Source organism: Galeopterus variegatus, unplaced genomic scaffold (assembly GCF_000696425.1).
Source record: "Galeopterus variegatus unplaced genomic scaffold, G_variegatus-3.0.2 Scaffold59, whole genome shotgun sequence".
Taxonomy (NCBI): domain Eukaryota; kingdom Metazoa; phylum Chordata; class Mammalia; order Dermoptera; family Cynocephalidae; genus Galeopterus; species Galeopterus variegatus.
Window position 1 is genome coordinate 214,344 of NW_007726170.1, and position 27,710 is coordinate 242,053.

At 50.8% G+C, this 27,710-nt stretch overlaps 1 protein-coding gene across 2 annotated transcripts in view; it reads right to left on the bottom strand.

Annotated features, from left to right (window-relative positions):
- SOGA1 (suppressor of glucose, autophagy associated 1) overlaps nucleotides 1-27,710 on the bottom strand; it is a 71,620-nt gene that overhangs the window by 37,981 nt on the left and 5,929 nt on the right. For both annotated transcript variants that reach the window (XM_008575334.1, XM_008575325.1), the window contains exons 2-3: nucleotides 14,952-15,176; nucleotides 8,966-9,124 (exon numbers count right to left, since the gene is read on the bottom strand). In XM_008575334.1, the coding sequence (XP_008573556.1) occupies nucleotides 8,966-9,124; nucleotides 14,952-15,176 (384 nt within the window). The remainder of the gene's footprint in view (nucleotides 1-8,965; nucleotides 9,125-14,951; nucleotides 15,177-27,710) is intronic.

Consider the following 27,710-nt stretch of genomic DNA (forward strand, 5'->3'; position numbering starts at 1 on the left):
CTCCCGCCCGAGGGTTTGGATCCCACATACAGACCGGTTCCCGCTCACTGGCTGAGCGAGGGGCGGGTGCAACACCGAGGGTTGCGATCCTGTTGCCGGTCCCGGTCCGGTACGGGCGCGACACTGAGGGTTGCGATCCATTGCCGGTCACGAAAAAAGACAAAAAGGAAAAAAAAAAAAAAGAATGCTCATATGTTGCTGGCAAGAATGAGAAATGGCACAAGCCCTGTGGAGGGGAATTTGAGGAAATGTTACAATAATCAACACTGAGAGGTTTCTTGCTGTTTAAAAAGTTATTCAATTAGATGCATGATTCCATTAAATACTTCCTCCCAAGAGAGGGGTGGTTTGTGTGAATTGTGTATGAATGAAACGGCGCTTTGGTTGCTTTCGACTTTTCTTTTTTTTTTTTTTTTTAAAAAAAGATGACCGGTAAGGGGATCTTAACCCTTGACTTGGTGTTGTCAGCACCACGCTCAGCCAGTGAGCGAACCGGCCATCCCTATATGGGATCCGAACCCGGGGCCTTGGTGTTATCAGCACCGCACTCTCCCAAGTGAGCCACTGGGCCGGCCCCTGCTTTCGACTTTTCAAGTTGGGCTGGTTTATTTTTGAAAATGGTCCCAGGTAATTTGGACACATGCTCATCCCCAATCCCCGCCTCTCACACCCGATCCCTGAAGGTGACAGCCACTGATCTAACCCAAGCTCTGTGTTACTGAAACAAAGAGAAAGAGAGGCAGTGACTTGTCCAAGGTCCCAAGGGAAATCCATAGCTCTTGATCAAGTTCCAAATATTTGGTAGGAGAGAATGTGCCTTCTTTGACGGGGGCCAGAGTGGAGCTAGTGCAGTGGTTCTAAACCTGGGTACACATCAGAATTACCTTGAGGAACTTTAAAAATATATATTAATGCCCCAAGGTGCCACCCCCAAAGATTCTGACATAATTGGTCTGGAGTAGGTCTCAGGCATCAGTATTTTTAAATAGTTCCTCTAATGATTCTAAAGTGCAGACGAGGTTGCGAGCCACTGAGCCAAGGAGAGGAACTTCAGATGGGCTCTTAAGGATATCTTAAAACCCAATCAAATCCTAAAGAGACCTTTTGAAATGCAAGTGAGGCAGGAAGGCAAAGCCTGATATTTCAGACCCTGGGTGCCAAGAGCAAGGGAGAAGCCAGTGTTTGAGAAGAGCTGACCTAGGAATGGGGGTGAGGGTCACAAAACAAGTCCTTCCACAAAGAGCCAGGGGGCAGCAGACAACTACCAGTACGTGGGGCCTGGAGTGGGGGTGCTCAGAGGGGGACCTCACGTGCAGCGGTAAAGTGTGCATTCTGGGGTCAGACCATCAGGCTACAGATCTGGGCCCACCTATCACAAGCTGAGGGTGTGGGTGTGGGTGGGAGGGGGCTGTGGCCTCAGCCGGGAGTTGAACTCTGGGGACTCCACAACACTGAGTATGTGATCCTGGATGAACCCTTTCCTCTCCCTGAAATTCCACTTTCTCATCTATAAAACCGGGCCACGGATTAGGTGACCACAGCCCTGCAAGCTCTGCAGACTCCCTGGAGGAAGGAAGTGAAGTGGCAGGGAGGCAGGGGAACCAGGGGTCTCCAAAGGCATTACACAGGAACAAATGAGATCATGTAAAGCCATTAAGGGGCCTGGGGGATGAGACTGGCTGACACGGCAAAGGCTCTTAGACACTCTGTTAAGGGAAAGAAGTAACTTACAAGACAAAATCGACAACCCAAATATGTCCACCAACTAACTAATGGATAAACACGATGTGGTGTAGCCACACAATGGGATATGATTCAGCCACAGAAAGGAATGAAGTCCTGACACATGCTGTAACATGAATGACCCTTGAGAACATGAGGCTAAGGGAAAGAAGCCAGTCACAAAAGGCCACGTATTGCATGATTCCATTTACATGAAATGTTCAGAATAAGAAACAAAGACAGAAAGTGGATTAATGGTTGCCAAGAGTTAGGGGAGGGTGAAATGCAGAGTGACTGTTAATGGGTGCAGGCTTTCTTTTGGGGGTGACAAAAATGTTCTGGAATTGGATAGTGTTGATAGTTGCACAACTCTGTAAATATAATAAAAACCATGGAACTGTACATTTGGAAAGGCAAACCTCATAGTAAGTGAATTATATCTCAATAAAACTGTCACTAAATAGAAACACAAAACCTACAGCATATTACCCTGTTACATGATGTGTGTGTTTGGGAGGGGGTGGTATTAGTAGATGCATTGGGGGGAGTCTAAGGCTGTTAATAATGAGAATACAGGGGACCTGCACCTTGCACTTCCCCCCAGTCTTTGTTTTGGGGGGGAACAGGGAACATAGTCTTCCAAATGTTTTCCTTTTTAAAAATTTTTAAAGGCTGGCTGATTAGCTCAGTTGGTTAGAGCACAGTATTATAACACCACGGTCAAGTGTTCAGATATTAAACTGACCAGCCACCAAAAAATTAATTAATTAATTAATTAATTAAAAATTCTACAATATTTCTTTTAAAAAATCAATTAACTTACAAAAATACGTTCTCACTGTAAAAAATGTACACAAAGCAGATAAAGCCAAAGACCTCCTTTTTACACTACCCCCCATTCTCCTCCCATCCTTGGGGGTGTCCACTGATGACTGGTCTGCTGGGGCTTCTTCCAGAACTCTGGCTCTCTGTTTAATATACTGAAATAGATGGTGTTGTTTTAGACCTTCTTTCCTTCGTTTATTTGATTCTGTGATCTTTGATTTTTACAATAAGCACCTTGGGCAGAAGAAAACCCTAAAACATCCAGCATTTAAAAAAAACAGTCTATGTTCATGCTGTACGATTTTATGCGTTACAGAAACAGTATATACAATATAATCCCATCTTTACTTAAAAAAAATACACACAAATATGCATTGTATGAGCATAGAGAAGGCCTGGAAAGATACAAAGCTAATTGCTAATCATGGGTAAGTCAGAGTAGAATTGAGGAAGGTGGAGACGGAAGGCTTTCTACTTTTATTTTACGTACAGTTCTTATTATTTCTATTATTTTTGAATAGATGACACATTCACATGATTCAAAATTCAAAACATATAAAAAGGAATACAATGAACCCAGTCACCCACTTCTCCTGCCCCAAGGCAGCCAATGCAATCAGAGCCCGCCACAGTTCTCCTTTAGAGGTATGTGAGGCATGCATTTATGTGCTTTTGTAATGATATTTTTGCTTCACTGAGTTTATATCACTTTTTTAGGTAAAAAAAATATATATATATACCTATACACTTAAATACGTGTGTATGTATACATAGCAAAACTTATTGGAAGTATACGTACCCTTAACCCAAATAGAAATTCCCTCTGAATATTGGATTTCAGGTGAGGTGTTTTTTTTTCCTTATGGCTTATTTGTATTTTCTAATCTTTCTCTGCAAGTGTATATTAGGGCCTGTTGGGGGAAGGGAAAGGTCATAATATAATGTTTTTAAAACGTACTTTCCCCAAGAAGTCACTGAATGCCTTTCCAACAGGCAGGGAAAAGGTGACAGTGAGCTGAATAGCTGGAACCGCACCAGAAAGGAGGGTGGTAGGCAGAGAAGACGAACTTTTTCAGGACATGAGGGGTTCCAGTCTTTTCTGGGTGGACGTGACCTTTTCCCCACCTCATCTAAGCCATGTGGGCTCCCAGACTGCCCTGCAGCTCTGGAGGGAAAACAAGGCAGGCTCAGAGAGCACGAAGACCTTCCTCCCTTCTGCACCAGTTGGCTGAGCGGCTGGGGGGATGCCCTGCCCCTCCAAGAAGCCAGGGCCTGTCAGAGCCCCTTCGTGGAGCCAGTCCCTGCCCAAGAGGCAGATGTTCTAGGGGTGAAGCCAGCCCCTGCCCAGGAGGTAGATGTCCCAGGAGGGCAGGACGGGGCAGAGCAGCACCTGGGCACCAGCAGGAACACAGCCGTGAGGGAAGAGCCCAGCCTGAGGGCACACTCTGTGGCCTGGCACGCAGCAGGGGCTACCCCACCCACCAGCAACACACAAGGCCATCTTTGAGCAGCCAGGGTGGTGCCTCTAAGCATCCCTGCTCTAAGGGCTCCCAGTAGGAGCCTTGAACTACAAGCTCCCTTGTCCTTCCTTCCCGGGAGCACCTCCAACCGGCACAGAGAGCTGCCTGAACACAGCTCTGGAGGGGCCTCTGCTCTCTAACACCTTTGCTTCCACACTGCCATGACGCAAAGGCCAAACTTCCCAGGAATAAAATGAACCTTCTGCCAAAACGGCTGGGCAGATTTTCACCAAATTTGGAGGTGATGTTTGGAAAGGTCTCACTGAAAACACAGACTGTGCTGTGTGTACAAAATTTGCTCTAGAAGGAACCAGGGGTGGGGGGCATACCTCAAAGACTGAGGCGTTCTTTCTGCAGAGTGGCTGAAACAGCCACACAGAGAGGCCCTGTGACTCCTCGTCAGAGCAGAGGAAACAAACAGTGGTTTAGATGTGAGCCCCAAATCAAATGTCACAGAAACAGACGGTGCCAACTGCAGGTGACAATTTGCTCTGAAGCTGCTTCTTCCATGGGCGGCTGGCAGCTCCCTAAGGAGAGCTCCTGAGGAGATGCAGCAGAAACATATTTATCTAACTGAGGTAAGTGCTTCTCCAGACCCACAGTCATTGCGCTGGTTGCGATGGTAACAATCAAAGTAATTACTTAACTAGTTCTTATTCTGTGATAAGCACATTACCTGCTTGACTTGTTTAGTGCTCACAAACACCTCTGAGAAGCACAGATTCCTAGTCCCATTTTATAAGTAAACAAACCAAGCACTGGAGCAGTAAAACAACGTGCCGAAGGTTATAGTCATATACAAATAAGTAGGAAAGCCAGGATTCGAACCCCGGTCTGTGTGGCTCTGAGTTCGGGTTGGCCCTGCACCTCACACATTGCACCGGATGATGGCAGAATTGAGATTTGAACCTGAGTGGTCTGACGCTATGGTCAGCACCCTTTCTACCCAATCAGATGGGTAATTGGACTAGAAGCCTGTGCCAGAGAAGGAGGTAGTCACTGGGGAAAGCAGCCTCTCCAGAGGTTCTAAAAACACAACAGGATCCGAGAAAAGCCCTTGGGTAGGGCAAGCAGGGCAGAGCTATTAAGAGCCGTGTGGGTTTGGGAGACACAGTCCTGGGTTTGAATTCCATTTTTGTCTCTCCTCAGTCCCATCTGTATACAGCACTTCTCCTGGGTGTATGCCCAAAAGAACAGAAAACACATAATCACAGAAACTTGAACGTGAATGTTTACAGCATTACTCATAACAGACAAAAAGTGGAAACAACCCAAATATCCATCAACTGATGAATGGACAAATATAACATGGCCTGTCCATACGACAGATTATTATTCAGCCATAAAAAGAAATGAAGTCCTGATACATGCATCAACATGGATGGGGAAACCTTGAACACCTTATGCTAAGTAAAAAAAAGCCAGTCATTAAAGATCCATTGGAATAAAAAGTCCAAAGCAGGCAAATCTGTAGAGACAGAAAGTGGATTAGTGGTTGCTAGGAGCTGGAGAGAAGAGAGAGTGGGGAGTAACTGCTAACAGGTATGGAGTTACTTTTGGGGGCAATGGAAATGTTCTGGGTTTAGATAATGGTGATGGTTGCACAACACCATGAATAAACTGAAAATCACTGATTTGTACACTTTGAAATGATGAATTGTATGGTACGTGAATAAAACCGCAATTTAAAGATTGCCAAGGAAAGAGTAGCACCTATAAAATGGGGACAACGCTACGCAGGTGGGGAGGCTGCGAGGAGGGTTGAACCACGTGACAATGCGTGTACAATGCTTGGTGCGGTGCCTGGTATGGAGTTAGCCCTCAGACACAGCAGCTATATTATAATAAATCACACCAACACTGGTACTGGCTTTCTGCCTAATATACAAGGAGGGGGAATAATAGTGGATGAGGGGGTGGCTGGTGTTACGATTCTCGAGCTGCAGCCCAGCTGGGCGACAGTGCCACCACAGAGCCCGGCTAGGGCTTGCCACCCTCCCTTCACTCTAGCGAAGGGCTGTGTCCATGGTAACCACATCAGCTCAGGCCAGGGGCTCCCAGCCGGGTGACAGCATCGACTCGGCAACCTGTCAGGATGGCAAAGGCAGATCTCCATGATGGAACTGCAGCTCTGGCAGAAGAATTGCTAAGGGACCCTTGTCTCCATAGAAACCATGCTGGGAAGGAAAGGAAGGAGGGAGAGGACAAACAGCAAATAAACACAAGCCCTGCCTCCTGCCCACGATCCGGAGACACCGCAGGCACGTCAGGAGGGCTGAACCAGCCTCGCGGCCATCAGCTTCCAGGGGGACGAGAACCAGTGTTTCTTAAACACCTACTCTACGCCAGACACCACAAAGAACACTTTCCAAGCTTAGCCTCATTTAAAATTTCATAAATAATACCCAAAGACATGCTTACTGTTTTTTATTGTTTTTTTTTTAAAAACGTAACTATGGCATTAATAGAATGAAAAGTGAAAGAGACCTCCAGAAGGAGAAGGTCTATCTGCGGACGTCTGCTATGCATTTCCACACATGCATACGTGCTTCAAAACCACTGTGGCTTGTTTGGCTTTTCAAAATAATTAGTGGAATCGCACAATATGTATAGTTCCATAATCTTCCTTTCCTGCTTAATAATGTAACTTGGAGAACTTTCAATATCAGTACATGTAAATCTACCTTCCTCTTTTTTTGTTTTTGGAAGAGAAAGAATCAGAGCCTTTTTTTTAATGCGGTAAACAATGTGTAATACAAAATTTACCATTTTAACCTTTTTTTTCTTTTATTGTGGTAAAATATACATAACACAAAATTTACCATTTTTAGCCGTTTTTAAGTATACAGTTCAGTGGCATTAAATACATTCACAATGTCGTGCAACCATCATCACAATCCATCTCCAGAACCCTTCATCATCCCACACTGAACCTCTGTACCCATTAAACAGTAATTCCTTACCCTTTCTCCACCCCCCAGCCCCTGGTGAATCTCATTCTACTTTCTGTCTCTGTAAATTTGACTACTCTCGTGTCTCACAGAAGTGGAATCATATAATACTTGCATTTGTTCTTTTGTGTCTGGCTTATTTCACTTAGCACAATGATTTCAAGGCTCATCCATGTTGCAGCATGTACCAGTACCACATTCCTTCTCCAGGATGAATAATAGTCCACTGTAGGTATATACCACACCTGTTTATCCATCTTCTGCTGATGGACACTTGGGTTTTGTCCATTGTGAATAATGCTGCTATGAACACGGGTGTACAAATATCTCCTCGAGTCCCTGCTTTCATTCTTTTGGGTATATACCCAGAAGTGGAACTGCTGGATCATACAGTAAATCTGTTTAATGTTTTGAGGAAATGCTGTACTACCTATTCTTTTTAACTTCTTCATAGTATTCTATATTACTCAATTTTATGAATGATCCTAAACAACCTCATAAGCTGGGTACTGTTACCACTCTGATGTCACAAGTGAAAGAAAGTGGGACTCAGCACGGGAAGTGGCTCCAGGCTTTCAGCCACATCTCTGCGAAGGACAGGCTGGGTGAGCTCAGGCAAGCCCTTCCTCCCCGCGCCTCAGCCTGCTCACCCATACAAGAAAGGCTGACCTCTAAGGTGCTTTCTGAAATTGTCTCCTCCTTTCACTATCAAGGGTGGCAGCAACAAGATGGTATGAATATGGTGGCCTGTATTAGGGGCCAGGCTATGGGGGTCAGGGGGCTGCATGAAGGGAGGGGGCCTCCCACTGGCCCTGAAACAGGGCAGGGCTCCGCAGCAGCCTTTAGCAGCAAATGCCTCCTCTCTCTACACACTGAGAATGGCTGGCACATCACACCAACACGCCCTGCGGCAAGGGCAGCTGAAGGACTGTTCTGGCCTCAGGGCTGTGGCGTCCAGTTCTGGAACACTGGCACACCCTCCTTCTGCGGAAGCAGGAAGCAGCGAGGAGTGTGCCCCAGAAGGATGTATGATCCCAGGATACCTCATAAGCAGCTAGATGGCAAAGGCCCGCCATACCTCGGAGCCAAAAGCCACCCCAGGCTGCCTGGAACACAGACCCCTGCAATCAAGAGGATTCTAGCCTTTAAGGGTCACCTAGGCTTATTGTTTCCAGTCAGTATTCTGCAGAGCCCACTGGACCCTGCATGACCTGGAGGACATCCCTCCCTCTCTCTCCCTGTTTGCTTATCCATGAAGTGGGCATGATCACAACCTCGTTGGGCCTTCATAAAAATTTGAAATAAATTTTCTACCATGGTCCCTATCACACCATACACCTAACACAGCAGAAGGAGGAGAAGGTATGCAAGGAAGAGGAACTGGCAAAGACAGAGGATGGTGCCTGAGGGTCACACTCAGGAAGCATCTAGTACCCCAGAGACACTGGCCTGAGATCCAGCCCCAGCACAGACTTCACACTGAATGGCAGCACCTGGCAGTCCCTAAAGCATCTCCACACAAGTTATCCCAGTTAGTACTTACAACAACTTGGGGCAGTTAGTCCTCACAACAATTTGGGGCACTACTGCCCCATTTTACAGATGAGGACATTGAGGTACAGAGCGCCGGGCCCTATGCTGGGCACTGTTGCATGTTTTCTCAGTTAATCCTCCCAGCAGCTGTGGTTCTTTAATGGATGATTATTTCTCTCATTAGCCTGGGAGCTCTTTGTGGACAGGAGCTGGGTGTACTTCATTCACCTCTGTATCCTTAGTGTCCAGCATGCAATGTATGCAGTAGGAGCTCAGGAAATGCGTGCTGCAGGAATGAATGAATAAACAACCCTGTGTGGGGGGCAGAACCTGCCATTTCCTACAAACAGAGACCGGTTCAGAGAGACACTGGAGAGGTGGGGCGTGCACGTGCCTGCCTGCCAGGGTGGTTACCTCTCGCGGCCGCTCCAGCTCTGTCTGCAGCACCTGCTTAGCCAGCTCGGTCTCGATGAGCCGCTGCCGAAGCTCCTCGTTCTCCTCCTCCAGCCGTGCCCGCTTCTTCTCTACCACCTCGAGCTCCTTATGCAGCCGCATGGAGATGTCCTTTGAGACCTGGGCGAGGGTGGGAGGTGGGATGGGTGTGAGCAGACAAAGGAAGCTAGATCCGATGGCAGCCCCCGTCGCAAGGCCCACTGACCACCTCACCTCAGACACAGAGGCAGGCACCCCCACTTAGCAGATGAGGAAACTGAGGCACAAAGAGGTCAAGAAACTCACCAAGGGTCACGCAGCCAGGATGTAGAACCAAAACCCAAACCCAGGAACCCTGTGCTCCCAATGTCTACATCACAATACAGCCCCTGAAAGCCGGAAGGCCCCACCTGTTCTCAAAAATTCGTTTTCACTTACCTGGGGCTTTAATGCTTCCAAAACCTTTCTCAGCCACCCCGTTACCCAGTCCTCATGAGAGCCTGTGGTAGGAACAAAGCTCATCTCAAAGAATGGGGAATAAGCTGGAGTGGAAACCCGATGAATCCCATCTCTGCCAGTGACCAGCATGTGATCCCGGGCAAGTCACTTCCCGGCTCTGTGCCTCAGTCTCCTCAACTATAAAATGGGTGCAGTAACAATAGGCCTGACCTCACAGGCCCGACAGGAGGATTGAATCAGCTATTGCACAAAAAGGCTTGGCCCAGCGCCTGCCACAGTGAGCGCTGGGTGAGTGGTGGCTGCTGCTCCGAGAAGCTGAAGCCCAGAGAAAGACATGACTTGCTGGAGGTCACAAAGTGACCCAGAGACCTATTTCTAATTGTCTGGGATGTAGACCATGCCTGAAATGACAAAGGCTGGGCAGGTGTCCAACTCATCCATACAGAAAGAAGTAACAGAGCTGCAATCTCCAGTCCTTCCAGGACTGCGCAGAAACAGCACCCCATCTCCTGAGGACATCCTCTGTCCTGTCTCCTGTTGGCTGGGTGTGGAAGGCCAGGAAAGGGGGCCTGTGGGGATAAGGAAGGCCTGCAACTACATTCCTGCATGGGCTGGGCACTAGCATATGTTGAATACCTACTGATTGCGCCAGATTCATTCATCTGTACCCCAATCCTGTCCCCATTTTACTGACAAGGAAACTGAAGCTCAGATCGGAAGCAACTTGCTCAAAGCCTAGCTGGGCTGGGAGCCCTGGGGGTTTGGCTGAGGGGCCAGTGTAGTTTAGGGTGCCAGGGCTTTGCCAGCAGGAGCCGTGTGTGGGGCACACAGCCCAGCACCCCACACCCACCAGTCTCGGAAATGACCATGGCACCTTGTCCCTGCCGGAAGGGAAGAGGGCCCTCCCTGGCTCTGCCCTTTGCCTGGGCCCAAGCCCAGCTCGGCACGGACCCCTTGGCAGTGTGCAAGGCAGGCCAGGAAAAACAAGGGCCAGAAAGGAAACCAGGCACTGCCTGCCCGCCTCCATTGCTCACTGCCTTTCTCTGTCCCTGAAGATCTCCCAGGACAGCCAGAAGCTACCCATGAGGCTCCTCCCACAGCCTCTCAAGTCCACCAAATTTTCCTCATCCATTAAGTACAGCGAGCAATCCCTTAATATCAGAATGAGGAATTTGCAGATGAGAAAACAAGATGCGAGCCTGGTTCCAGCACCGACTGGTTGTGACCCAGGAGAAGTTAACTATTCAAAGTCTGGTTGGTCAGTAGTAAAAGGGGATTGCTATAGTCTACTCACAAGGGCTGCTATGAGGAATAAACAACGGAATGCTTGGGCTGGTGTCTGGAAGACAGTAAGTGCTCAAAAATTATGATTTTTAATGCATTATCAAGACTGCTGGGCTGGCCCGTGACTCACTCCGGAGAGTGTGGTGCTGATAAGACCAAGGCCACGGGTTCGGATCCTATATAGGGATGGCTGGTTTGCTCACTGGCTGAGCGTGCTGTTGACAACACCAAGCCAAGGGTTGAGATCCCCTTACCGGTCATCTTTAAAAAAAAAAAAAAAAAAAGACTGCTGCTCTGCCTCTGTGCACTGATTTTATCCACCTTGGCCCAACCACAGGGTTTTTGTTGGATAGGTTCAGCCCCTAGGCTTCTGGTTAAGACCACCAGTTTCGGTTCCTTAGGTCGCCCAGGAAGACCCTATCCTGATCAACATTCCACACATTCATTCACTCATTCGCTCATCCTGCTTAGGCACTGGGGGCAGGAGTGGTGGGGTCTCAGAGATCAAGGCCCCAGACCATGCCTGGACTCATTCACATCTACGTGTCCTAGCAGCAGCACAGGGTCTGGCACACAAAGTGCCTAATAAATGCTTTTTGGATGAACAGACAAATCCAAGGTTCCAACAAGTGAAAAGAGAGGGAGATGAAGGAGTGTATAACTGAATATATAGGAGGAACTGCACTGGCCCTAGCAGGGCAAAGTGGGGAGGCTCCCCTCGAATATCCACCCACCCCACTGTCCAGGGAAGGCTGTGTCCCTGACTGGGGTTATGAAGCAGGCTGCTGGGGCCAGGGCTCCTCTCCCAAACACACTTGCATCTGGACAAGCTCCTCTCCACCTGGGGGGATGCCCCATCTCCACTATGGCCTTCAACTTGGGGAGTCATGACCATGGGTTCTTGGCTTGGATCCTCTTGCATTCATGAAAGACTCAATAGATTTCATCTTTTTCTGCCCCCTCTGAGTCCCCAGTCCCCAGTTCCCCGCCCCATTCTCCATGGAATCCCTTCCCCACTTGAAACCCACTCCCCACCCCTGTCCAGGGCTGCTATGTCAAGAAAGCCTAACCCTGGGGTTGGCCAGTTATTCAGTTGGTTAGAGCACAGTTTTGGTAACCCCAAGGCCAAGGGTTTGGATCCCATTACCAGGAGTCTGACACATCTTGCTGGACTAAAATCAAGGTATTAGCCGGCTGTGTTCTCTTCTGAAGAAAGTCCAACCCCAGGCAGCCTGCAGAATTCCAGTATGGACAAAAGACCGAGCCCTCAATCTCAGATCCCCACAGTACGCTGTGCCCCCGATGGAGGCCAACAGAAGCAAAGAGCATGCCACACTGGGAGGCAGGCACCTTGTGATCAGGGCTTGTCTCTTCTACTCCATGAGCCTCAGTGGTCCTGGGCCCCTTGGCCCTCACACATGATTTATAGACTCAACTAGCACTTCCCCCAAGGGCTCACCACATGCTTTTCATCCCATTGGAAGCACTTTGATTTATCATCCTTATTCTGAGAAGGGAAAGGTCACTTCCCAAGGTCACACAGCTAGGAAGCTTCATAACCAAGATTTGAAATCAGGTGGGTCAAGTCCAAAGTCTTGCTCTCAACCTGACCCTGCTATACAGGCCCAAAGCTTGAAGACACATTATATCAATATCAACAATAAAAGTACTAATAACAAGCCCCGACAGTGGGCTTACCATGTGGGGCGCTTGAAGGGCCCCACATGCCTGTCTCATTTGGTTCTCCCAGCTTCCCCCATGGTAGGGGGGTTGAGATGCTAAGGCAGGCCAGGCAGCTGCAGCTTCCGGAAATCAAGGCAAATCCCCAAAGCACAAACAAATGCGCTCAGCCATGAGGTCACTGTTTACAGCGCCAGGGCTTGGCTTCTGCCAAACGCAGCCAGCAGCCTCCAGCCCCCAGCTCCTGCGCCTCAGGCTTAAGGGTGTCCCTGTCACTCTGATCCTCAGGGAGGGGGATGGGAACTCTCACTAAGAAGTACCCCCTGGCCAGGCAGCACTCTGGGCTCTGTGTGACTGAATCTTCCCAAGAACCCCAGGAGGGTGGGAATGTTACCCCCACTCTACAGATGAGGAAACTGAGGCTCAAAGAAGGGAGTCAACCTGCACTGGTCACCCTGAAATTAAACCCATAGCCAGAACATTTTCTCCAGTAATACCTGTATCTCAAGAAGGGAGCATGTTACTGATGTATCCTGGGGTCTCCTACAGGAGTCACCAGATGAGAATTTAAACCCAATTCACTGGGCCTGACACCTCCTTTCAGGTCTCAGTTCCTGAGGGGCCCTGGGAGTGTGCACTGTGAGCAAGCCCTCCAGCTGATTCCTGTCCACCCTGGGAGGCTGAGATTCTGGCCTACGCTTCCCCACCTTTGCTGCAGCCACTTGTCCTACCAGTAGCTCCTAAGTTCCTCTCCTGAATAATAAAACCACAGCCAAGATGTGCTCACGTGTGGGGCGAGCACCCAGAGCCAGACTTTGTACTCGGCATTCTCTTCACTTGAATTATTTCATTTTATCCTCACAAAAATCTCTACAGGTAGAGATTTTTATCCCCATTTTCCACATTGGGAAACAGGCTCAGAGATGTGAAGGAACTCACCCAAGGCCACACAGCAAGCAAGTGGCACAGAGGTCTCTGCCCTTGCCCTCCTCATGCTGAGCAATGTCCCCGCTGAGGTTCTGTAGGTCCTGTCAGCTGGGAGGACCAGCAGAGAGTAAGATGGCCCGAGGTGGGGGAGTGGGCTGCAAGGTTTGAGTTTTCATTCATAACCCCTTAACCCACCGCCCAATAAAACTACTGGAGCTCAAAGCCCTGAAGATTCTGCTGGTCTAAGCCCCACAATTAACAGAAGAACAAAATGGTCCCAAGAGTCAGAGCGTGGGCCAAGGAGCTGGCAGAGAAAGTGAGGAGAGTCCCGGGGTATCCTCCTAGGCACCTCCCGGCCAGGGACTACCTAGCCGTGCAGGCGACGCAGGGAAGTCAGCATTCTGAGGACCTCCAAAAATGCTGCAGAACATCCCCAGTCGTCGGGAGGAAGCAAGGCGGCCAGAGGTGCCCAGCTCAGGAGCGAGGCCAGTGGATGAGCTCATCCCTCCAGCTGCAGGGGTGGAGGGGGGGCGGAGGGGAGGGGGCAGGGTTGATGCTGATTGGCTAGTTCAAATCCCAACAGAAGGGGCCCCTCCCCTCCGCCCAGACTCCCAAGAGCCTCCCCCACCCGCCCGGGCTCCACTCCAGCTGCTGTCGCCCCTCCCACGAGGGGGCGGCGCTGGCAACCCAGAGCCCGGGCCGTCCTCCACTCCCTCATTTCTCTCAAGTCTGACTTTTGTGTCCCTCCCAGACTCATGGGAGCTTCTCCGGCTCCTCCCTCCCCTCCCCCCCCACCTCTCCGCTGCCACCACTCTCCCTGCCCCTTCCCAACCCAGTGATTGGAATTTGAATAATCGGAGCCCTCGCAGGTGGAGGTGCACTCTGGACTTGACACATACCCCTTTCTGAGATCAGTTTCCTCTTGAGTACAACAGACCTACAACCACACTGCGCACAGTCAAGACAACCGGAGACATAAAAACCTGCAAAAGCCTGTGTGAAGCTGGCCCTCACTGTTTACTTCCCTGGTCCTGCGGACCTCTGTAATCACAGCTCTCACTGGTCTCTTAATTAACATTTGTTTTCTTTTATGTTCCACTGGAAAGACAGTAAGGTGGGGAGGTGTTCTCTCTAGGCACGTGTGCTGGCTGACCCCCCATCCCGGGCCCTTCCCAGAGCCTTCTGCCTCAAACAGTCCTCCCTCCCTTCCTGGCTCATGCCCACTGCTCCCTGGGGCCTCAGCTCCAAAGGCACCCCTGCAGGAATATTCCCCAGGGCCCCATCCCCAGCTCTTATAGCCCTCTGATCACAGTAGGCAGAGTTCTGAGAGCAGAGGGCCAGGCCCAGGTCCCCAATAAGTTTGCAGCTCCCAACCAGAGCTTCCACAGAAGGGCAGGGTGGACTTCTCTTCCAGAGGTCCCACCTGCCAGCCTCCCATCCATCCCTTCCTGCTTTCTGAGGCAGATAGCAGTGAGGAAACGGAGGCCCAAAGAGGTGGTATAACTTACCCAAGGACACACAGGAGTGAGCCACAGGGCTGATCTGGGCCCCACTCAGGCTCATGGTACCACCCCCCAACAAGGGCACCTGTGAGGGTTAGGGGAGGCCCTGAGCTGACCTTGACATCCTGCTCCAGACCTCGGATGAGCTCGCCGTCCACCTGGCCTGTCTGGGCTGCACGGAGGCTGCGGCGCTCGGCTTTGCGCAGCCGGTACTGCAGGATGCGGCAGGTCTTGCTGGCCTGGTCCAGCTGCTGCCGCAGCTCCTGCAGCTGATACACATCTTCCTCCATGTAGACATCCCGCATCTCCAGCATCTCGGCCCGCAGCTCTTCAATCTCATCCTGTGGAGGGAAGGAGCAGTTAGGTCACTGTGCCCCATGGCAGCAACCAGGGCCTAAAGTGCTGGCCACACCCAATGCTGAACTAGGCACCTCGGGGGGCTGAATAATAGACCTCCAAAAATGTCCAAGTCTGAATTCCCAGAATCTGCGAATATGCTACCTTACATGGCAAAAAGGACTTTGCAGGTGTGATTAAGTTAAGGATCTTGAGACAGGGAGATTAACCTGGACTTTCTGGGCCAGTGTAATTACAAGGGTCCTGATAAGAGGGAGGCAGGTGGGAGAAGATGACATGATGACGGAAGCAGAGGCTGGAGTGATGTGCTTTGGACATGGAGAGGAGGGGCCATGAGCTAGGAATGCAGGCAGCCTCTAGAAGCTGAAAAAGGCACAGGAAAGTGTCCTTCCCTAGTGCCTTCGCAAAGAATGCAGCCCTGCCAGGACCTTGATATTCAGACTTCTGAGCTCCAGAATTGGAAGATAATAATCTGGGGTTGTTTTAAGCCACTACATTTGTGGTGATTTGTCACAGCAGCAATAGGAAACTAACACACTGGGAAAGCAGGAGACACACGTTCATGGGCGCCAACTATGTACTAGTCCCTGTGCTAAACACAGGGGCAGGGAGGGACAGTGGTGACTAGCCCCTTCAATATCTTCTAGATGGAGCCCAAAGCCTCATTTGGGAGATACACTGTAAACCAACAAGTAAAAAATTTCAGCCACTGTTAAGTGCTATGAAGGCAAAAACAAAATAAAACAAAAAAAGTGGGAAACACGATAGGTGATAGAGGAAGATGCTACATTAGGGGACATGGTCAGGGAGGACATCTCTAAAGAAGGGACATTTGAGCTGAGAAAAGAAAGAATAGCCATGCAAAGAGAGGGACAGGGAGAGATTATTCCAGGTGGAGGCAACAGTATGTGCAAAGGCTCAGAGGCAGGAATGAGCTCAGTGTGTTAAGAGACAGAAGGGAAGCCAGGACCTCTACGGGTTACTGTGAAGCTGAGCAAACAGACAGGGATCAGCCGTACAGGGCCCTGAAGGGCCTAGTGAAGAGTCTGAGTTTGGGTTTTAGGCAGAGGGGGTTAGGGAGTGACTACACTTCCTCGAGGCCGCTCCTGTCACCTGGTCACCAGCTCCCAGCTGTCCCTCTCTTTTGTAATCATTAGCACATCTGCAATTCTTTAAGTTTGTCTCCCAGTGAGACTGTGAACACCTGGAAGGCCACCCCACCTGCCTGCATATCCCCCACACCTGGCACACGGCCCAGGATCCCTCATTCACTCTGAATGAATGAAGGCATGTCTAGTTATGTAAAAACAACAAAAAAGACACACTAATGTGAAACAATTCATAGACACTAAATATAAGGAGGTGGGTGGAGAGGTCCAGCAGAAGAAATGCAGAATTATTATGTCTCATAACAAACATGAAAACTGAGTCACAAACGAGAATCATAATACTGACTCTTAGTGTGACTGAGTGCTTTAAATAAGATTGTACATCAAAAAGAGAAACTGAGTCACTGGGGATGAATGACTCACCAAAGGCATCCCTGAGGAGCCAGAGAAAACACCCAAGGGTGACACTGATGGAAGCAGGGAGGTGGGTCCAGGGAACAAAATGACCACTCTGCAGGCCCTGGAGAGGGGACCAAAATGGGAGAGCTCAGGTCCCCAGCCCTCTGAGCCTCCCTTTCCCCAAAGAAAATGAGAATGAAGGGACTGGGAAGTGGGTCTCATATTCTTCACTTCTTATGCTTCCACCACGAGGGAATGTCCATGCTGCTCCCCCTCAGAGGGGCGCTTCAGGCTTCTCTCTCAATACCCTTCCAGGGACATGGGCTGGGAAGTGGGACTCAGCTGACTCTCAAGAACGTGGGGGCCTCTCTTCATACCTGCTCACGCCTGCCTGTTCCAAATGGCTAGCTTGGTCATAGGACCACACCCAGAGCACTGTGTGGCTCCCTGTGGGGAAGTGGAAATGGCTTGGGGTTGTTCTGTGCCCCCTGAGACTGGGTGGGTTTAGTTCAGGGGCAGGGTTAGGAAGTGGTACCCTCCAGGCCAGTCTGAGCAGTGTGAAAGCTGACCAAGGTTTTCACACCCTTCTCTTTGACCCCTGGGATGACTACTCAGATGGTTCTGAACTCAGGAGAGGAAGACAGAAGTGACAAATATCTGTTTCTCCCAACCCAACAGGTCTGTCCCATTCCCACTGTCAGCTAAAGGGTTTAGTCCCCATATGACACCACAGACTCTCTCCTGAGGGTGTGTTAAGCAGCACCCCTCAAAGTGGATGGTCCAGCCTGTCAGCTCCCCAGGACTCCATTCCCACCACCATCCTAACATACACACAGACTCACCACCCCACCACCATGCCAAGTGGACGGAAACAGTGGAAAGGGGGAAGTGGGACAGTCAGTGATCACACTAGTTAGAGAAATGAGGAAGTGAGGGGTCCACGCGCCACTTCCGCTGGCAGATTAAGGAAGCACAAAGGAAATAGCACAAAGGAAGTGCAAGCCAGTCGGCTACATCCAGGCTAAGCCAGTGCCAGGGAGCTTGTGTTCAAATCCTAGCCACGTCACTTACCAGCACCTCACTTATTCTCTCTGCAGTTACACTGACAGGACTGGGTGATGGGGAGGATGTGAGGGTCTGAGGGGACCCCAAGCTCAGGATGAGCCTAGGAGAAGTGCAGGGGACACACAAACTCATAATGATGTTGGGCTACATTAACAGATTTATGACATTTAGATCATGAGAGGTAACATCTCCCGCATAGGACCCCACCCAGAGCACTGGACTCATTTTTGGGAACCACTTATTTTTTAACTTTTAAATAACTAATTTTTCTGTTTATAAAAGTAAAACACAATCATAGGGACAATTTTGAAAATACAGAAAACATAAATCACTCATAATTCTTCCACCTGGTCCTGAATCCTCAAAAGTGTGGTCCCTGCACCAGCAGCATTAGCATTACCAGGGAATTTGCCAGAAATTCTGTCCCAACCCAGACCTACTAAATCAGAAACTCTTGGGATGGGGGTCCCCAAGAGATTCTGATGCAGGGCATTTCCTTCCTGTCTTTTTTCCCTAAAAGAGCAAGAGTCATGTCTCTCAGCATAAGGCCCCAGCCAAGGGCCTGACAAAGAGCAGGGTCTCAATAAGCATCTATTAAATAAGTAAATGAATGAATGATCTTTCTCACATGAGCAGCTGTCTCCCCAGGGCCCGTCCTTCACCACAGTCAGTTTTTGACAGTGCAGGATGTTGTATTCATGCCAGCTCCATCTCTCTGTGGTGGCCTTGGGACACCAGGCCTCTCGGGGGCTTGTCCCAGATGCAGGCAGAATGCCGGCCAGCCCCTCCTGGCACAACCCGCCCAAGAGGGTGAGTTGACAAAGGCAGGCTTGTGGCCCACACGGGCTGGGTCTGCTGGGACGTGCGCAGCAGAAGCTGGTGAATGCAGGACACGGGCAGGGACCGGAGCTTTCAGGGCCTGAGGTGGGGGAGAGAAAGGGTCTGCTGGTGCATGCAGAGGGGACCCAGGAGAGCAGGACCCTGTTTTACTCCAGAGGTTCACAGTCTTCACTGAGCTTAAGAATCTTCTGGGCTCCTCTGTCATGCAGTCCGGACTCCCACCCCAGGAAAGCTCTCCAGTGACTGATCCAACCAGGGAAGCTGGAGGGGTGGGGACCTGCTATGGGGTGGGGTGGGGAGCACAGGCTTCCCAGACGGCTCAGTGGCCCTAGAGAGCCTCTCCCACCTCCCAGACCCCCCAAAAATGTGGAAGTAGGGAGGGAGGGGCCAAACGCCCCAGACTCAGTAGGCTCCATGGCTACAGAATGTTGTCAGAGTCCCCCCCAGCATGGGTGGAGAGACCCCACCACACCTCATCCTCCACTGCAGACAGAAAAGGTCACACTACCTGGCAGTGCTCACCTCAGAGCCTGCGGGGCCCCAACTTCTCAACCCCACAGTCAGAAAGGCTGCCCTAAAGAAGCTGCAAAAGATGCCCAGACCAGGCCCTGCCTGCCAGCCCCTCCACGGTCTGGCCAAGTCTGCTCTCTCTCAAGTTGACCTCTCTTCCCCTTGAAGGCTACCCTTGAAGCTTACTCTGATTATTTAACCTGAAATGAAAATGAGGAGTGGGAGGGAGGACGGGGGATAGGAACAGGGCACCCACACTGCTACAGGGGCCATGAAAGCTTCTCTTTCTAGAAAATGTGTGTTTTGCTCTGATCACACAGGTCATACCTGTTTATTAGAGAAAAGCTAAAAAAAAAAGCAGATGGCTTTTCATCTCCTCCACTAGTTCCCACTGGCTTCCGCATCAGGTCCACGCCCCTCATCCTGGACCCCCAGCCAGCCCCTGGTCTCCTCCCTGCCCTCTAGGTCCAGCTATGCCATGACTTAAAACACGGACACCACAATTGGGAGGCTCACTAACCACTAGCCCCAGCCCAGACACAGCATGTGCATTACCAACCCTGGGAGGTAGGTGTTGACAACGCTCCTACTCTGCAGATAAGGAAACTGAGGCTCAGAAGTTTCCCAGAGCTGCTCAAGCGAGGAACGGAGCTGAATTCCAAATAAGCCGTGTGACCCTGGGCCAGCGCATCATGACTGTGTGTTCTTCTTTCAGGTCTGCTTGGGCTATTCCCTCTGCTAGAATGGCCTTTGCCAGGCTAACTCCTATCTCATCCTTCCAAAAAATTCCCTCCTCCCCAAGTCTGATTCAAATCCCAAACTCTGAAGTCCTGTTTTCATGTCTATCTTCCCCAAGAGCTGGGAGGAAGGGCAGGGGCTGAGTCTCACTCGTGTCTGGTCCCCGGTGTTGCCCAGGGCAGGACATGGTCAGAGAAGGTTCCCATCACTGTCTACAAGCAGATGAATGAAGGAAAGACTGAGTGTGGCTTCTGCCCTGCCCAGTTTCTTTCCACAGCCTGGGGTGGTAAGCCCTGCTGACCCCAGCTCCAAGCCAGCTGCAGAGGGGTCAGGGAGAGCCTGGGCAGATCCAGAGGTGGTCTCAGACCCCCATAAAACCCCAGGAGGGTAGGCGGGGTCCATCCACCCAGGGAACCCCCTGCTCGCCCACCCCCTCCCTGCCCACAAAATGCATCTTTGCCCACCCCCTGGTGATCCAGGAGGCCAGCCTGCAGGAAGCAGCCTCTCAGAGGCAGAGCTGCTCCCTCGATGGCCTGGTTCCCAGGAACCCTGGGGGAATTGGCCAGGAAGAGTCTCTTGGCCCAGGCTGGGCCAGAGGGCCAAACATGAGCTCACACTACTGCTAAAAATAGCGAGGCCTTGCACAGCAGCACAGGGCTTCACAGTTTACAAAGACATTCCATCTGAATCATCTCAGGGATCCTCACAGAAACCCCCAGGCCAGGCAGTGCACAGTCATCATCCCCATCCTACAGATGAAGAACCCCAGAGAAACACATGCAAGGTGGGCCACGCCCAAACCAAGCAGGACTCAGACCACTAACCTCAGGAGCTTTCCTCTGTACCAAAACTTAGAGAGTCCGTGAACTTGGGAAATCATATCTCTATTTTCACTCACCTCTAACTAAAAATTAGCATTTCCTTTTATTCTGGACTTATGGAACAAACCATGGTTCTATGAATTAACAGTACCTGTGACTCTGCCACCAAAATAAATTACAGATATTTTCATATCTTACTACACTTGTGCAGAAATGTCAAAATATTGTTTATACTCATCAGCACTTTGAAATTAAACAGACCTGTCACCACAGCTTGAGTTAATAAACACACATATTACTATATCATAATTTAAAAATGTATTTTAACAAAAGTATTTCAATATATTTGGTTTCCTTTGTATTTCACTTTAAACACTTAAAAAAAATATTCCGAGTATTATTGTCCGCAGAGAGCTTAAAGGGGCCCATGGCACAAAATAAGATGGAGCCACCTCGCCCACAGGGTCTGGGTCGCTTCCTCAGACCTTCGATCTCAACCATCAAGGCATAAAGCTGGAAAAGCAGAGCTCCACTTTCAAACCTCACTTTAAGTGTCCTGAGAGAGTGCTTTCAACGAGGAACCCACACAAAGGGAAGATGATTGATCTTTGCACAATGACGACAGAAGAAGGAAGTTTCGCTTTAGGGCCCAGATGCAGACTCCAGATACATGGGTGGGAAGGGAATGACCTGTAGGAGATGGTGAGCTGTGGGCTGGAGATGAAAGGGACGGAACATGAGGCCCCTCTGCAGAGACACAGCAAGTGGCAATGGCTGGTTTGAACCCAGCAACAGCTCCCAGCTGGCTCTGAGTGACAGGGAGGGAACCAAGGGGACATGAGGTTCCTGAAGGCAGGAGAGGCCTCTTACCAGCCACCAAGGAAGAAACTTTTCTAGAGCAGGGGTCCCCCAGCTATCTCCCAACCAAGAGTCAGCCCCCAGTGCCCCAGGGAACTCTGAGAGGGGCCCTGCAAAACACATTCTAGAAACCCCTGATATGCCAAGGCTGGATAGGGAGGGCAGAGCTGGCGTCAGCCCACCCAGCTCCCATGGGACTCTGCACCACCCAGGCCACCTTCCACTCTGTCCCCATCTCCCACTTCCTTGCCTCTCCACCCCTACCAAGAAGCCTACCTGGCTCCCGGGCACAGCCTTTGTTTGAACACTTAGTGAGTGTGATGGTGGGCCGGACCCATCACCCAGTGGTTGGAGTTAATCCTCAAGTGGCCATTCTGCTCTCCGCTCATTTGTTCTCCACTCAGTACAAAGAGTAATTTTTTAACCACGTTTAAAACGTGGTTAAAACTGTTCAAAACTCTCCCGTTTGAAACCCTCCAATGATCACTGAACTCTGGAAACAGCCTGGATGTCCCTCAGCTGGTGAATGGATTAAGTGTGGTACATCCGTATAATGCAACACTACAATAAAAAGGGGGAACAGCTGATACCTGCCGCAGTGTGGACGGGCTCAAACGCAGAATGCTGAGTGAAGGAGGCCAGACTCTGCAGACTACATATTGTATGATCCTATTTATATGACATTCTGGAAAAGGCAAGACTATCGGGACAGAAAACAGACCACTGGTTGTCAGGGTCTGAGGCAGAAGGAAGAATTGACCTTAAAGGGGGAAATTTGGGGGTTGATGGAACTATTCTCTATCTTGATTGTGGTGGCGGTCACAGAACTTGGTGCAACTGAAAACACATTTTACTGTATGTAAGTTACACCTTAGTACACTTGACCTAAAAACAAACAAACAAAAAGCAAAGTGAAACAAAACTTCCGATGACTTTTCATCACACTTAAAATAAAACCCATATGCTGTCACAGGGGAACCGGCCCCACCTGGCCTGACACTGCCCATTCTCCACCCTTACCTCCCTCCACTCCTCTCATTGGCTTCACTCCAGCCACTTGGGTCCCTCAGTAACCAGGAGACACCTGCTGTCCAGCCTCTAAGCCTTTGCACTTGCCATTCTCTCTGCCTGGATTTCCCCGCCCTGGAGCCCCATGCTGCTGCCTGAAGTCTCCACTTACATGTTACCTCCTCCAAAGAGCCCTCCATGCTTTCTCCTAGGTCCATAATATCCATCAAAACTTGTTTCTTTCATGGTACATATCACGGGCTTATTTGTTTGCTTGTGGAATGTCGGTCTCTACCTCTGGTATATTGTGATATTCAGGAGGGCAGAGCCTAGCCCAGTGCCTGGCACACACAGGAGCAGCTCAATAAATAGCTGCTCAATGAATGAATGGACCCTAAGAGGGAAGGATTACCATTCCCTTCACTACCCCGCAGAAAACCACTTCCAGTCAGTGCTGCAGTATGTGAATTTAATTCTTTGATACTGTTAAGCTAATGCCTGTGGAAGCTTCAGACGCTGGTGGTGAGTCTCAAATTCCAGCCCACCAACACCTAGGCCACAGATTCCAAACTTTGCCCAAATGTATCATCTCCTCTCCAGGTTACAGGGGCCCAACCAGCCAGCCAGTAGGCAGACCGACCCAGGAAGAACGACAGAGCTGAGCTGCAGGGCCCAGAATATTCTTTCTGCTAGACACCAACCACTGCATGAAGAACAGGAGCCTCTGCCTGGCCTGCCCTCTCCCACCCCGCCCTGGCCACCATGATCCCTCCTTCAGGCCAAGGCCCAGGAAGCCTGCCCATCTGCCACCCTGGCTCTAGGCTGCTTGTCTCCTGCCCTAGCCTAGGTCACTCATCCAGCCCCGGAAGTGCTGACCTGCAGGGTGGGCCAACAGTAGCCACAAGAGCAGCATGCCAGCCCCACCCAAGAGGCCAGGGCAGCCATCTGCTGTCCCTTCTGTCCTTCCCCCAAGGGTCTGTCAAGGCTCCAGATGAGATCATCGAACTTGGACACCAAGGAGGGGTCCACAAACAGCTCCACAAAGCTCCCTTCCCTCCCAGTTGAAATGTAAACCCTTTGGGCACAGCAGCAGGGGGTGGAGACCCACAGATTCTATCCCTTCACGCACAAGGACACGAAAGCCTAGAGAGGGACAGGAGACAATGCCATAGTCCCCCAGAGGGTCCAGAGCTGAGTAGGGAGGGACTCTGAGCTCCTGCCTCCCAGTCCAGAACTCAATCCAGCTTAGCTTCCTTGGGTAGAAACTGGGCTCTAGTTTTGGGGGAGTCAGGATCAAGGATCCTGGAGAAGGAAGACCAGGACACCCAGCCAGGTATTGCTGTGCCACACAATGTCCCTGCTCCAGCTGCAGAGAGGCTGCCTGGCCCTGGAGACCCACCAGGTCCCACTTCTCCAGTTAGGAATAATGAAGGAAGGCAAGGGTCTTGGACCCACCTCTCCAATACCCTAAATAACAGGTAAGTTGCTCCCTGAGCACCCCTCCAACCCCATGCCAGGCACATGCCAGGCAGTACACGTTCTCGCTGTAGCTGAGCACCCCCAACGGCTGAGGAACCTGAAGTCAGAGGTCAAGTATGCTGCCCAAGATCACATGCTAAGTGGCACAGCCAGAATTCAGGTCCAGTTTGAGCTCTGTAGACTGGACTAGACAGTCCCTGTAATGAGTCCCTGTATTATAGTGAGACAATAATGAAAGTAATAATACCTAACATTTACAAGGGATTTTAGCGTGTGCTAGACAGCAGACTGAAACTGAATAGCCATTATCTCTTCTTGCTCAGTGATGATCCTTTAGAGGCAGGTGCTATTACTATCTTATCCCCAATTTACAGATGAATAAATGGAGTCTCAGGAGGATGAAGGCCCACAGCTAGGCAGTCAGGAGCGAGCCTCCCAGATCTGGCACAGCTCTGCACACGAGACTGCAGAGATCACTGTCACCAAGGCCACACCTGGCTTGTCACTGCCCCATTCAAGGCCTCACGCAGCAAAGCAGCAGAGCAGGGGACATTTGCAGCCCCTGCTATCAGGGGGAGGGGGGAACTGACAGCAGGGAGCTCCTGACAGTGTCCCTCCCATCCTTTCCGTATGAACAGGAAGGAAGGCAGCATTTGCATCTAGATATGTTTAAAACATCCCCCAAATGACCTCTGGGATGCAGCCAAATCTCTAACCTCTAATTGGGAGAGAGCAGGGATCTGAGATCTATAGGCATGAAAAGTGAGTTTCCTGAGAATGTCGAGAAAGCGGCTCAGGGCCACACAGCCTGAAGCTCTGGAACATCCCAGTATTTCACACTCTTGAGCCTTTGCTCTTGCCATTCCCCCACCTGGCATCCTGCAAAGAGCACCACAGACCCAAGTCCTTCTTCTGCCTCTTGCCACTTACAGGCTGTGTGACCTCTGGCAAGCCCCTTAACCTCTCTGGGACTGAGTTTATGCCTGTGTAAAAGGAAGGGGTTAAGTACCCTGGAAGTCCCTGCCCTCAAGCAGAACAAGGTGTTGGGGGAGGGGGATCTGCTGTGAAACCTGTAATTAACCAATTAACAATCTAATCACTGTTGCAGTAAATGCCCCAAAGGAGCCTACAGGAAGCTCTTAGGTGTCTAACACAGGAGTCTGGAGCAGCCCTGAGAAGTTGTTGCTGGAGCTGAATGCATCAAGGTAGAGGAGATCAAACGCAGGTGCAAAGGCCCTGGTGGGAAGAGCGCAGGGGCAGAGATTTGGGGTGGGTCCCATGCTGGGAGACCAGGTGGAGCAGAGTGGGTGAGGCTGCAGGAGGCTGAACCACACAGGCCGTGCTGCCAATGGGGCAGGGTGGGGAGAGGCTGGTGCAACTGACTAGGGCACAGAAGATCCAAAGCAGGCCTGGGCAAAACCAAGGTAAAGAAATTTAACTGATTCAGCCAAGCTGGGGGACCCCCAAACTTTTCTTTTATGGAGGCTGAGCTTCTCTTTGTGACTCAGTCGATGGGAGATTGTTCACCTCAGTCTCACAACGAGAGACCCCAAAGGCAGCCGTCCATCAACAAAGGAGTATTGCCAGGTTACTGTGTCTGGGGCACTGGCTTTGCCCATTCAGGGAAGAGTGAGGTGGGAGGGGAAAGGGGGACCACACAGAGAGAGACATGCTTGGGAGTGCCCACAATGCAATTCAGCTCCACGCATACCTCCCAGACCACTGCCCCATTCCAAGACCCACAGAGGCACACCCAGGGCCAGGCACAGCCCCTGCCTTCCAGGACCCAGGGCTCCAGGGGTCAGACCAGAGCCTGATGATAATAAATACTGCAGGCTGAGCTGTTGAGCCCTTACTGGGAGCCAGGCCCTGGCTAAGCCCCTTACATGCATGCATTCTCTTATTTACGCCTCACAGCAACCCTGTGGGGCAAGCATGACCAATATCTCCATTTTACAGATGGGGAGACTGGAAAGCTCTGAAGGGAAAAGGCACAGCCAGGATCAAGCCCAGGTCTGGTTGGCTCTAGACCATAGTCCTCTTAACCACCTTGGGCCCCAGAGAAGGGAAGGGCTGGCCTGCAGCTCCCCCATCTTCCGACCCCTTGCAACTCCCCAGCATGGCCAGCACTGTCCGCTGAGGATGCAGATGCAGTGCTGACCCAGGGCCTCCAGTGAATGTTGGGGTCAGCCTGGCCCAGGACACCCCACTCTCTTGCTCTTTCCCTACCTCAGCTCCAACTTCCCTCTGGCACCAAAGGGGAATGAACATGACCACCAATGAGGTTATACATGCGGTATCTGGACAAATGACCTTGGTAAAACCTTGGTTGCTAGTCAGTCCCTTGCCTCAAACTTAGCCAAGCCCTTCCCCTGGGGGACTCCCTCTGCCCTAGAGGCTACACAGGACATGAAGCTCCCTCCCTTCCTCTGTGCCCAGGAGAGTGCTGGGTGTGCCTTATATGAGATCTCTAATCCTAAGTGCTCTGCAAGAATTAAATTCCCATTTTACAGGTGGGAAGACTGAGACTTGATAAGGAGACTTGCACAGGGAGATCACACACAGGGAGAGGTGACAAAGTGAGGTTTGGCCCCAGACCTGACCCCAAAGGTTGAGTTTGCCCATGAGACCACATAGCCTTCTATCCCTCCCTCCCTGAGCCCCTTGAATAGGCAGGGCTTTGTGCCCAGTACTACAGACACATGGAAAGTGGGCATTCCCAGCCTTGCTATAAGTCCGCATGGCCCCCTCCCAGCAAGGGGTTCACAGTGCCTGGGCTCAGCATTCAGTGCCCTTCCCAAGCAGGACCAACTCTCCTTTCCAGACTCTTTCCAGCCCCAGCCCCCACCCACCATTCCCTCCCACTCTTCTGTTTCTAATCTGCAGCTCACCTCCAGATCCTAATCACTGCATTTCATTCAATTACACACACATATTTATCGAGCTCCTACAATGCGGCAGGCACTGTTCTAAGAGTTTGGCACAGAGGCAGCCAGCCATTCAAGGCTACCTCTTCAGCTCTAATGTCTCCTCCTCCAGGAAGCCCGCCAAGCCTCCCCTCTGAGTGCCCATCACTCCTCGGGTCTCCTCAACCCCTGGCCTCCTTCATCATTTCCCAGCCAGAACTGGGCACCCTTTACAAATGGGAGTGGCATGGCCCTGCACAGCCCCGAGCAAAGGAAGAGGGGGAGGAGAGAAGGGAGATAGGGCAAGCAGGAAATTCCGAGGAGATTAGAAGGGAGTTGCCCCGGGCAGTGTTCTCCTGTGCGCAGGACTGACAAGTGGTGCATTTCACTCAGCCCCACTGGGCCCAGGCCCAAGTGCTGGGCATCAGGAGCCTGAGGGCCTTCGATGCAGCATCTCCTGACTTGGAGACCTGCCAGCCCCCATCCACCCATGCCTCTAGCACTCCCAGATCCAGAAGTTTACAAAATCAAGCCACTACCCTCATATCCAGAAAGTTACAAAATCAAGCCCCTGGCCATACTGCTGTTTCCAGCAGCCCTGTGGAAGGAAGCCTCATGGAAGAGCTGACAACAGTCAGAGTTTGTACACATTAGCTCCAGGGAGACACGGGCCAGGATTTCCTGTGTTTGTGTGTGGGTGAAAGGTCACAGCCTCTGTGTGTGTGTGTGTGTGTGTGTGTGCGTGTGCGCGCACTCGCAATTGTGCATGTGTATCTGGGTACCCT